The 13368-nt window shown below is 38.8% G+C and overlaps 1 protein-coding gene across 1 annotated transcript in view; it reads right to left on the reverse strand.

The window, feature by feature from the left end:
- The window catches only part of il17rd (interleukin 17 receptor D), an 86068-nt gene that overhangs the window by 22209 nt on the left and 50491 nt on the right, over positions 1–13368 (reverse strand). Inside the window, exons 4-6 of the mRNA XM_048547742.2 lie at positions 11463–11587; positions 3893–4007; positions 793–950 (exon numbers count right to left, since the gene is read on the reverse strand). Of these exons, the coding sequence (XP_048403699.1) occupies positions 793–950; positions 3893–4007; positions 11463–11587 (398 nt within the window). The remainder of the gene's footprint in view (positions 1–792; positions 951–3892; positions 4008–11462; positions 11588–13368) is intronic.

The following is a 13368-nucleotide window of genomic DNA, read 5'->3' on the forward strand; positions in this document are numbered from 1 at the left end:
TGTTGCTAAGGAGGGAGACCCCAGGTTCAAATCACACTCTAGGACTCGTTGGTAGGAAAGAACCCAGCCATTAGTACAGGGTGTGTTTTTGGTCCCCAGCCCAGATAAATTAAGAGGGTTAGTGGCATGATTGGCACCCAGCTGCAAAACCACCCCGCAAATCCAAATATTCTCATTGATTGTGAAGACCCAATGAATCTATAGTCTATATAGATTATGAATTTTTCATTAAAATTGGTTTTAAAGTTAATCTCAGCAATAAGAGCAAGTCGAAAAATTCAGTAAAACCTGTAAGTTGATTTAGAATCATAGAATCCCTACAGTTTATCAAGTCCACGACCTCCACACACACACACACACACACACACACACACACACCCGTATCCCTGTCTATGCCTGATTTAATGTCCTTAACGTACATAAGTGAATCTTCCAACACATCATACTATAGGGAAACAACATACTTCAAAAGGACAAAACCTTACAGGACACATATTGCGCCCAAATGTATGCAACTCCTGTTATACATCAACTATAAAAGGTTTAATGTCAAAACAACTCTGCAAATCCCCTAAAAACTACATACCCGCTAAAAGAGTTGACTGAGTCTCAGGGATTGGGAAGGTACTACATAGAGTAAGTATCAAGTGGACAGAATAAAATTACTGTTTTGGGCACCTGGCACCAGCAATGGTTTGGGAAGCAAGTTGTCCATTCTTTATCCTACTCAGCTTTATAATTACGTCACAGTAAGTAACATTATTACATTGCACAGCGCTCCAATTTGCTTACCACAAGTATAGTCTTGTCCTTGTGGAAACCAGTGTTCACCATTTTACAGCGTATGTGATAGGCTTTAAATCCAAAAATAGGAGGAGCCAAGTCAAAGGTTACATTTAAATTTGTAGACTGGTACGGTTGGTTAATATCCAAATTCTTTGGAGACCAGTCTGTTTGCAAAATTCGAAACAAAAGAATGAATGAAAATTAGTAACTGATATAAGACACTGACCTGGAAAAAGTACAGTGCATTTTTGCAAGTTACTTTTGATCAAGATTTTACAGTTAGAGAAAAGGAAGCAGGACTAGCCTTTTGTCACTTTAATATTTACCCTCAGACTTTCTATGGGCTTCAGCAATGTAACTTACTCTGATTAGAGAGACAGAACATGAGGCATCTGTGCCAGGGATCTAGGGAGGACCTGTGTGAACAAGGCAAACAGCTCTATACTTCCTGAACAAATTTGATTAAAAATTCTGACAGAAGTAATCTGCACTTAGAAATTTAACTCAGTATCAAGTCACATACGGGGTACAAAAGAAAGGGAGTTAAGAGTCAGAAAAAGAAAGTTTTTAAAAATCACATTTGTACATTTAACTCTTTAATGATATTTAAATGCAAAAGAACAGGACACGATACTTGTATAGTAACTTACAGTGCCAGCAAGATTATTTAGTAATAATTAAGACCAAAGTGCTCTAATTTTTGTTGTGCAGAGAAGCACAGTTCCATTCGGTCTTTTTTGTGTGGTCAGCATTTATGTTTTCTTAGAGATAGTAGGAACTGCAGATGCTGGAGAATCTGAGATAACAAGGCGCAGAGCTGGATGAACACAGCAGGCCAAGCAGCAACAGAGGAGCAGGAAGGCTGATGTTTCGGGCCTAGGCCCTTCTTCAGAAAATCTTCAGAGGAATGTTTTCTTATACTTGACAACTTATGAGTGGCATGCATGTACCTTTCAGGTTGCTACATATTTGTGCATATGGGCATCTGAGAAGGAATGCCGACTTAGGACTTAACACTCCACTAAAAATATTCTTACAATGAAATGATTAAGTTCAAACTGCTGCCAGTGAGTTTAGTGCGTCTGTATTATAACAACCTGTTATTGTTGTGTATATTTCACTGCCAAATTTTTTGTCAAGATACTGCCATAACAAGGCTTCTGGAGAAGCAGAGCAATTCAGTAGCAACATCCTTGTCAGCATTTCACTGCTCATGTACAGCCACTGGAGGCTGCTAACTCATACACAAATTGCTAAAGGTGAGCACCAAAACCTCACTGTTACTATTATCACAGAATCAAAGCCTTTTTTTCCTCTTAACAGGTTTCTGCAAGCTGTCTTGATAGAACAATAATTTTCAAATCATAGGAATTATCCTGTCATTATACATAATTACTCCTTGCTTTCAAACAATCCTTAATTTTAACCAAATGCAAAGCACATTTTAAACTACATCAACTGGAAAATTTCACATTAAATAGAAGATGGGGTAGGGCTACATCATCCTAAAATGGCAATAATGAAGAAAATCACAATTAATTTTCAATTAATTACTCAGCAAGAAATGGTAACACTTTGACACAAATGTTAATAGTCTTAACTCCATTACCTTTTGATAGTCTCCATTTAAATTTCTAAAAGCAATGTGGACATTCAGCTAACAGCAAGAACTCACAGAAATAATTATTTTCAAAGTAAGATGACTCAAAATCTCATTAAGTCAAAATGGCAGTATTCTTCTTTCTTAGATTGTGAAGATTTCTTTAAGTCAGAATCTTTCAAAAAAATGTTTTTAAAAGTAATTGGTTGCATTTGCTGGAGGCAAATCACTTTAAAGTGCTATTCATACATTTGAATTTTAAGAGCTTTGTATTCAAATTATTTATGCCACCCAGCATTTCTCCAAGATGGAATGCTTCAGTGAAAATATGAACATCAAATTAGGAAGACGGTTAGAATTTTTATATTACTAATTGTTTATACTTCTTTAGGTCTTTTTTGTTCATCACTAGCTGAATTAAGTAAAAGCAGACAGCCATCAACCACCCTATGTCAACAATTCAACATTGAGAATTTTTTTATACTGACAGTCTAGTGATGTGAAGAAAGTGCTTTTTTTCTATCAAACAGAAACATGTGAGAATCAGTTATTTTCCTGGATTACAGGTGAATGAAAAGATACGCTGTGTGTATTTGGAGATAGCAAAACTGCAGATGCCGGAATCAGAGACAATACAGTGTGCAGCTGGAGGAACACAGCAGTCCAGGCAGCATCAGAGGAGCAGGAAAGTTGACATTTTGGGTTGGGACCCTTCTTCAGAAATGGGGAGGGGGAAGGGAGCTAGGAAATAAATAAAGAGAGGAAGGGTAGGGCTGGGGAAAGTAAGTGGGATGGTGATAGGTGAATGCAGATAGGGAGTGGTGGGGATTGGCCAGGGGGAAAGGCAGGGTGGATACGCGGGACAGAAGATGGACAAGTTGTGTCAGATCAAGAAAAAGGAGAGGGCTGGGCACAGTATGAGGCCGGGGTGGGCTTTAAAAGCGAAGATTTTAAAAGCAATGAATTCAGTGTTTAGGCCATTGGGTTGTAGGCTCCCGAGGTGGATATTCCACCTTAAAGAAATAATTCACCCGTTTTAAAATCTCCCCACTCCCAGCCTCATCTGATGTCCAACCCTTCCTCCCATCCCTGGCTCCTTGACCTGACACAACCCGTCCATCTTTTCACCCACTTTTCCGTCCTACTCATTCCACTGACTAATACCCACCACTCTCTACCTGCATTCATCTATGATCACCCATCCTCTCTCTATTAATTTCCCAGCTCCCTTCCCATTTCTGAAGAAGGGTCTCAACCTGAAACGTCAACTTTCCTGCTCCTCTGATGCTGTCTGGCCTGCTGTGTTCCTCCAGCTCCACAGTGTATTATCTACACTATATATATTGGTGTTCAAACGATTCAGGTCGATTACCTATTGCAACAGGTCTGCAGGTATTACAGTTGAAATATTGTATTGTTAATAAATACAGACTTTGGTTCAGGCTTTGTACTTATAACAATTCTATTCATAAGTCATCACGTCAGTGACATGAAGCCAGTACTTACGTTCAACCTGAAACTGGAAGGTACTGTTTTCTTCCACAAGGTTTGGAAATGGTAAAATCGTCACGTTATATTGTGTTTTAAACTTCAAACTTTGAAATGGTTGGGATTTCAAAACCTGAAGACAGAACCAAAATTAGCTGGAATGCATAAATGTACCAGAAATCCTGTGTATTGAGAAGACCACAGATCCGTGTAGTTTACTTTCCCACTTCACTGGAGTTTGTAGCTGACAGTGTGTTTTCCTTTCAGATGGTATTTGTGCTCTTTAACCTTGAGAAGTTCTAAAATTATCTAGTAAATGCTTTGAAAACAGGCTGTCCACCACAAACAACCTGCATTTGTATACTGCCTTTAAAATAGTTAAATGTTCCAAGGTGCTACAGGTGAGAAAAACAAAATTTAAGAACAAAATTTGTTGTCTATCTCCTATAACATAATAAAACTTGTATCTATTAAGCAATGTTTAATCTGGACCAATATCAGGAGGAAATAGTCCCCAGCTATGTTATCCAAAAAATAGAATTCAAATTAGGCTAATATGCATCGCTTATCAGTAGGTTTATCTTCCTATAAAATGTGATGCAAAGCAGTGAGTGGCTAAAAGTTATTCTCACCCAATATCTAGAAAGATTTACTTTCCAGCAAATTTTACTGGGACACCAGGCAGGAGCATAAACCCTGGCTGATATTCTACCTTTCGTTGCACTGAAAATAATAAACCAATTAATCCAGCACCGCAGCTGTAACTCACTTATAACCAGGGAACATGCAAGTCATCAGAGAGAAACAACAAACATTTCCTGCTCAAGTGAGGGGAAGTTGTTACCGGTAGTATTCTTTTTACAAATAAAACCAGAACAGGAGTAGGTCATTCAACATTTCAAACTACACAGCAACAATATGTGTAGAAGCAGAATTTCAAAGATGCACAGGATTGAGTGAGGCAAGTTCTCTTGATTCTAAATGGATGGCACCATATCTTCACACAATGCCCCTTACTTCTAGATATTCAAGCCAAGCTGAACAAGTACCCAATATCCATCCTGTCAGGCCCTCTAAGAATTTCATATATTTCAATGAGGTCACTTCTCACTCGTCCGCATTTTAACAATAGTCAGTAATTTCCCTTTTCTTTCATGTTATTCTGTACTCCATCTGTCACCCTCTTTCCCATTATTTAACCTATCTATATCCTGTGGCAAGAGAGATAGCAGGAACTGCAGATGCTGGAGAATCTGAGACAACAAGGTGCAGAGCTGGACGAACACATCAGGCCAAGCAGCATCAGAGGAGCAGGACAGCTGATTTGCAAAATGCCAGCCTTCCCGCTCCTCTGATGCTGCTTGACCTGCTGTGTTAGTCCAGCTCTGCACCTTGTTGTCTCTATATCCTGTGGCAATCTGTGTTCAGCTAGCACTGTTTTGTCAGTAAACTTTGATACATTATATGCAGGTCCTTCGACAAAGTCAATAAAAGGATTCGTTAATATATGAGACTTGTCTGAGCCTGGCGACACTCAGTTGGCCAGCCTGAAGATGATCCATTTATTCCTACTTTCTGTCCTTTAACTGACCATCCATCCATTATATTACTCCAAATCCTAAGAACCCTCGTCTTCTACAGCAACTTTATTGTGGCACCTTATGAAATGTGTTTTGAAAAACAAAACATCTTACAGACATTGTTTCCTCCTTATCAACCCTACTACTTACATCCTCAAACAGATTTGTCAGGCATGATGCCCCTTTTGAAAAACCAGGCTAATTTTGCCAATCACACTATGATCTCTGTCAGACTGTTTGGTGTAGTTTTCAGTTTTCTCTCCACCCTCCATTTTTGAATAATGATGTTACATTCACTACTTTCTAATCCATTTACATGGTTCCAAAGTGAAGAGAATTTTGAAAGATCACAAAAGATGCATCCAGTTTCTGCATTCACCATTTCTACAACCTACAGGATAAAGGCTATCATGTTTGGAGGATCTGGCAGCTTCTATTTCATAAACTTCTCCACTAGTTTCTCTTCACCAACATTAATTCACCAATTTTAAATTCTTCATTCTTATTGGGTTTGAATCTTCACTATTGCTGATTTCCTTTGTATCTTTGCAAAGACAGAAGCAAAATACTTGTTTAATATTTCTGACATTACATTACTCCCCCATTATAATTTCACCTTCCTCAAGGTTAAGCATATTCACTTTCACTATTCTTTTCCTTTTTTAATTCTTGCAGCAGGTCTTATAATTTAATTTACTATTTCTGGTTAGTTTGTTTACATAGTCTATTCTCTCCGGTATCCATTTTTTGGTCATCCTTTACTGGGCCTCTTCCAGTAGTCAAGCTTACTACTCTGCTTGGTAATAGTACGATCTCCTTTTTTAATCCAATACCTTCTTGCCCTTTGAAATTATCAACAGATCTTTTCTCATGTACATTATTTCATTTGTCAATCTAATATCGATTTATTGAAAATTTTGAAAACTTATTTCAACTTTCATCTTTGCTTGTCCACCACCATACCTACTAATAAAATTTGCCAATCTGCCTCTCTCTCTCACCCATGTAACCAGCATTGTTTAAGTTGGATATTCTAATTTGCAACTTATTTATATGACTCTCAAACGCAATGCAAAGTTCTATTATCTTGTATTACTCTTCCCCAAACAATCACACAGTATTAGATTTACTTCCTCAAACAATGTCTGCAGAACCTCATTCTACCAACATTGTTGGCTTTTACATAGATCATAAGAACAAATATACTATTAAGGATGTCGATTCCAATTTTTCTTATTTGCTCCTTTAAATAATTCAGCACATGATGAACAGCCAAGTAAATTCAATGTAGCTGCAGTATCTTACAACACAGGTCACTATTTATGGAGAAAAAACGAAACAGCCATATCAGAAGAGCTAAACAAATAAACTGTTCAGCTGGGAATAACAGTGAGTATAAATTTGTGGACTGTAACAACATTGACAAATTTACTTATCAGAAAAGTAGCGCTGAATCTCACGAAGCTAAAGAGCTACTTTAAATAAACTGATACAGGCCTTGAGCAGCTGACAAGCAAAGACTGGTCCTGATTTTAAGCCCATAGTACATGAAAAGATGTAATTACACAGATTACAACCTTCAACTGTTGGTAACATTCCTTCAATATTCGTCACTGAAAAGGAGGCTGGTAGATACAATTACTTGAAAGGGAAATGCAAATATTAAAGGCAAAAACTGTTTGATGGATTTTAAGCATGATCAGGTGAAAGATTCAATGGAAATTTCTCATTTTTATATGTTGTATGGTTAAATTAAATACAAATGTTATGGGTAGCACTGTGGCTCAGTGGTTAGCACTGCAAATTCATAGCGCCAAGAATCCAGGTCCAGTTCCGCCCCGGGTGACTGTCTGTGTGGAGTTTTGCACATTCTCCCCATGCCTGTGCAGGTTTCCATCAGGTACTCTGGTTTCCTCCCACAGTCCAAAGATGTGCATGCTAGGTGAATTGGCCACGCTAAATTGCCCATAGTGTTCAGGAACACGAGATTAGATGTATTAGCCAAGGAAAATGCAGGGTTTCAAGGAAAGGATAGGGAGATGGGTCTGGGTCTTGCTATGAATGCTGACATACCATTTGCCTTCTTCATTCCCTGCTGCACCCACTTGCTCACTTTCAGCAACTGTGTACAAGGACACCCATGTCTTCTAGCACCTTCTCCTTTCGCATTCTGTTGCCATTCAGAAAAAAGTCCACTTGCCTGTTTTTGCTCCCTTAGCAGTTAACTTCGTATTTATCCACATCACACTGCATCTGCTGTTATTTGCACATTTATGTGTCTAAATTACACTGAAGCTGCTCTTCATTCTCCTCACAGCACAACTTCCCAGACAGCATAGTTCATCTGCAAAATTGGAAATGTAACATGGAGCTTCCTTGTCTAAATCATGAACATAAATTGTGAATAGCTCAGGCACAATCACTGTACCCCACTTGTCACTGCCTGGTATTTGGAAAAAGACCTGTTTATTCCTATTACTTGTTGCCTGCCTGCCAACCAGTTCTCAGTCCAGAGACAATAGGAATTGCAGATGCTGGAGAATCTGAGATAACAAGGTGTAGAGCTGGATGAACACAGCAGGCCAAACAGCATCATAGGATCAGGAAGGTTCATGTTTTGGGCCTGGATCTTTCATCAGAAATGGGGGAGGGAACGTCAGCCTTCCTGCTCCTATGATACTGCTTGGCCTGCTGTGTTCATCCAGCTCTACGCCTTGTTATCTTGGATTCTCCAGCATCTGCAGTTCCTATTTTCTCTGATACAATTTTAACACCACTGTGAAGCCACTTCTAAGGATGCCTACCTTGAAGAAGTTACTCTCCTCCCTCTGGACAAACCTCAGGGGATCTTCTATCCGCCTCCCCCCCTCTCCCTATTTATTTCAGAACCCCCATCCCCTCCCTCATTTCTGATAAAGAGTCTAGGCCCGAAACATCAGCCTTCCTGATCCTATAATGCTGCTTGGCCTGCTGTGTTCATCCAGCTCTACACCTTGCTATCTCAGTTCTCAGTCCATTTCAGTTGACAACCTCAAATGCCATCAAATGCTTTAATTTTGCATGCTAATCTATGTGAGACCTTATCAAAAACCTTTTGAAAATCTAAATAAATCACATCCACAGGCTCCCCTACTAGTTGCATCCTCAAAATGTTCCAGCAGATTTAAGACAATTTCCCCTTCATAAATCAATGTTCAATCAGGTCACTATCTTCCCAGTGCTCTGCTCTTCCATCTTTTGTAAAATACTTTAATTCTTTCCTCACTACTGATATAAAGCTACACAGTCTGGAATTGTTCCACAGTCTATAGAATTTTGGAACGTGACTGCTAGCACATCTGCTATTTCGAGGTCCACCTCCTTAAGCATTTGTGGTGAAGCTTATCAGGCTGTAGGGATTTATTTGCCTTCAATCCTATTAGTTTCCCCAACACTATTTCCTTATTAATAATAATTTATTTCAATTCCTCCATCTCATTAAGTCCTGTGCTCCCCCATAATTTTTAGCATGTTATTTGTATCTTTTTTCGTGACGAAGTACTGAAGTATTGATCTGCCATCTCTTTGTTCCCCATTTTAAATTCTCTTGTTTCTGTTTATAGGGAACTGATATTCATCTTGATTAATCTTTTTCTCTCCACATACTTGTAGAAATTTTACTATCAATTTTATATGCTGCCTGCAAGTTTGGTCTCCTTATCTGAGGAAGGACATTCTGGCTACTGAGGGAGTGCAAAGATGATTTATCAGACTAACTCCTGGGAATGGCAGGACTGACATATAGCAAGGGACTGGATAATATTGACTTTAGAAGAATGAAGTGGGATCTCATAGAAACCTATAAATTCTAACCGGATTGGACTGCGTGGATGCTCTTGATGACTGGACAGTTCAGAACCAGGGGTCACAGTTTAAGGAAATGGGATAGACCTTTTAAGACAGCAGTGGGGAGGAATTTCTTCACCCAGAGAGTTGTGGGCCTGTGAAATTCTCTACCACAGGAAACTGTTGAGATCAAAACACTGACAATGAAATTTTGAGGAAGATTTACAGTGTTCTTCAGACTATAGAGATCAAAGGACATAGGGAAAAAAAGCCAGAAAGGATACTGAATTGGATGATAAACCCATGATCATATGAATGGAGCAGGCTCAAAGGACCAAGTGGCCTACTACTCCTCTTATATTCTATGTTTCTATGATTCTATTGGATTAGCAATTATCAGCAAATATCCCCATTTCTTACAGTGGTGAAGAAACTGAAGATGAACATTTTCATCTGGAATGGAGCCAGGGGTACTCGCTCCTGTTTGTATGCCACTAGCTCTTCTCCAGGGATGGTGGCAGAAAAATCTGGGATGTTGGTTGGTGTGTTTCTGCATGTATGTTAACTGGACAACTCTTGCAATTTTGGCAGTCGTGAGATACATGTCAGGGCAATTTTGCAGGATCACTTGAGACAGGTGTACCATTGGGGTGTTCAAACTCAATATCTAGATTGATGTTAGGTGGTCCTCTTGATTTCCATCTTAATATTTTTATGTAGCAACTTTGATATGACAGAATCATTTGTTTGGCTATTTCAGAGAGTGATCAAGAAATTCTTGTTGTTCTGGAATCATCTATATGCCAGACCAATTTAGGACAGTAGGGTTCATTCCACGAAAGGCAATTGGAAAACCAGCTGGGTTTTTAAGGACAAATATAGCTTTCTGGTCACTATTGGTGGTCGTAGCTATTCATGCCAAATTTATTTATTTAACTAAATTGAATTTCAAAATCTACCGGGGTGGAGGTGAATTCACATCACCAGATTATTAGTCTGAGACTCTGGATTACAAATCCAGTAACGCAGCTGCATGCATGGGCTCCCTCTGATACAGACATTGGATTAAATAACATCACATATGTATGGTATTTTCAACATAATTGAAAATCTCAAGGTGCTTCACAGAAGTTATATGAAACAAGTATGACAGTGATGAAGCACAAAGATATTAGGTCAGATGACTAAAGCCTTGACCAAAGTGATAGGCTGTAAACAGTGCTGTAAAGGGAGAAGCTGGGTCAAGGGGCAGAGTATTGTAAAGAAGTGTTATTCTAGAGTTCGGAGCTGGACAACTGAATGCATAGCCATCATAGAGGAACAACTAAAATTGGGGATGCTCAAGGGATCATAATTAGAGGTGGAGATATCTCAAATGACCACAGGGCTTGAGTGAATACTGCAACAGATTGGGGCAAGGCCAAGGGGGTAGTCTGAAAACAAGAATGAACATGTTAAGGTTAAGTGTGACTTGAGCAGCAACCAATGTAAATCAGCAAGCACACAGAGGATGGGGGCTTGGGATTTGCTGCAAGTTAAGTTATAGGTGACAGAATTTTGGATTTCTTATTTAGTGGGTAGAATGTAAGAGAACAGCCAGGAATACACTAGAATAGTCGAACCCAGAAATAACATTAATGAGGCTTTCAGATGCACATGAGCTGAGACAGGAATGAAAAAATAGCTTTAATCTTTGCAATACTTCAGTGAAACTACTTTCTGCTCATTCAGTACTGGACGTTGGACAAGTAATTTAGCAATACTGGAGGAAAGAAGAGTGGGACAGATGATACAGAGCTGGATGTGATACATGTGAAAACTTACAATGCTATTTCAGATTGGTATATCTGTCTCTAGATGAGAAATAGGATCAACAGAAACAAATGCTAGGAAGGAATTCCAATGCTTTATCTGTTAGCAGGATTCAAGAGACTTTTGTGAACCTCTCAACGCTTTGCTTAGAAGATAACTTTTCACATTTAACTACAAGAACACACTCCAGCAGCAAATAGAAAGTGGAAATGTTGAATCAATTTGCAAAATGAATCACATTTGGGAACCATTAAAAACAAATCAGATATAATCAGTACATTTAGTGAAAATTTCTAAAGCCACAGAGAAACGTCAGGTTCACCAGGCTGAAAGCATTTGCTCTAAATTATGGTGAAGGTCAGTTTACTTACAAGTGTTTTATTGAAATATCTGAGTTGTTTCTGTTTTTCTAAAACAAGCACCTGACATAACTTTTCAGTTCCAACTGCTGTAGCTTCTTGAAGAATTATTTTGAAGCCTCTGATGCATTCAATACCTGGGGATAGATTGTAACACAGGGAAAAATAAACATACATTGTACAAAGAAACAGAACATTAGAAAATAAATTGACTTTTGTGGGAATTTCTTTTCAGATATAAAAGAGAAAAACTACTTTAATAACTAGAAATGTCAGCAAGACATTCCTATCCCACCAGCTGAAGGTGTTGGCAGAGAAAATTGCGCTATTCATTTATAACAAAGGTAAACTGTGATTCAAAGTACACACAAGCAAAACAACCTGTGCACAAAACTTTATTTGCAAGTACAAAATTAGTTCCTGTAATTTCACAAACATATGTGACACATAATCACCAAAACAAAGTAAGCTTCATCATCTGAATATCTGTTCCACTCGTAGATACGTTTACAAAGTTCTCATCTAAAAACTAGTTGGACAACTGTCATTTCCTAGATGGGCTTGTCGCCCCAGATGACATAAATACTGTGCATATTTGTATCTGTAGCTTGCTTATTGAATATTTGTTTATCGCTACACTTACTCTGCAGTTTCATATGTTCAATTCCTTGTAACATGCAGTTTCAACTGGAATCCCTTTTAATTCATATCAGACCTGCCAAAAATTAATCTCCAAATACAGAGGTCAGAAAAGCAAATATCAGTCTGCAACTCAGCCAACACCACTACTGGAAAAATCACAGGAGTAAATGCTTGTTATGCTTTTACAGCTGGAGCTTACACTTAATGTTTTAACGAAGATCTGTAGCTCGGGTTGTGATTGGAGTTGTTGGTTGGTTCACCGAGCTGACTGGTTTTCATGCAAACATTTTGTCTCCCTTCTAGGTGGCATCGTCAGTGCTGTGTAGCCTCCACTGAAATGCTATTGTTCTGTCCTGCTTTGAATTTATATCATCCAGTCCGACACAGTGAGCAGTTTTGTTTCCAGTTTTGCACTGTAGTGGCATGTAGATGGAGTCTATTTCAACATATTTGTTAATTACATCAGTGGTTGAAAAAAACCAGACCTCCAGGAATTCTTGTGCTTGTCTTTGTCTTGCAAGTCCTAGTAGTCCCAATCAAACTGATATTGCTCTATGTTGGAATGAGGAAGAATAGGTCCTATTATATTTTTCTGCAAGTTGATGTTCATGTATCTTGGTGACCAATCTCCTGCCTGTCTGTTCTATGTGGTGTTTCTCACAGTTGCTGCATGGTATTTTGTATATCACATTTGCCCTGTTCATTGTAGGTATGGGATCCTTCATCCTTGAGTGTATCTGGTGAAGTTGCTATACTGGTTTGTGTGCTATACTTATTCCAAGAGGACATTGGAGTCTTCTAACATAGGGTGGCCAGTGTGTTGGGGCATACCGTATCTTCTGGGTGTGGTTTGTTTGCCAGGCATCGGCAGACAAAGCTACATACAACTACGGTACAAAACTGGAAACTAGACTTCCCACCATGACGGACTGGACCACATAAATTCAGAGTGGGACAGAACAACAGTGCTTCAACAGCGGCTACAAAGCACTTACGATGTCAGCTAGAAGGAAGATGCAATGTTTGCACAAAAACAAGTCAGCTTGGTGAACCAACCAACCAACAACTCGAACAGGCACTTAATTTCAATGCCGCACCTTAGAAATGAATTCTTTCATTTTGAAATATCTGTCCATCCTCTATTGGGCCCTATAATCTGATTAACATTCTTCACCTCACACTCAGTCCAGGAGTCAGCAAGTCAACTGTTACAATTCAATGAAGCCACTGTCGTGCAGTAAAATTTATTTTACCATGCTGTTTCAACTCTGCTCAA

Source organism: Stegostoma tigrinum, chromosome 11 (genome assembly GCF_030684315.1).
Source record: "Stegostoma tigrinum isolate sSteTig4 chromosome 11, sSteTig4.hap1, whole genome shotgun sequence".
Taxonomy (NCBI): Eukaryota; Metazoa; Chordata; class Chondrichthyes; order Orectolobiformes; family Stegostomatidae; genus Stegostoma; species Stegostoma tigrinum.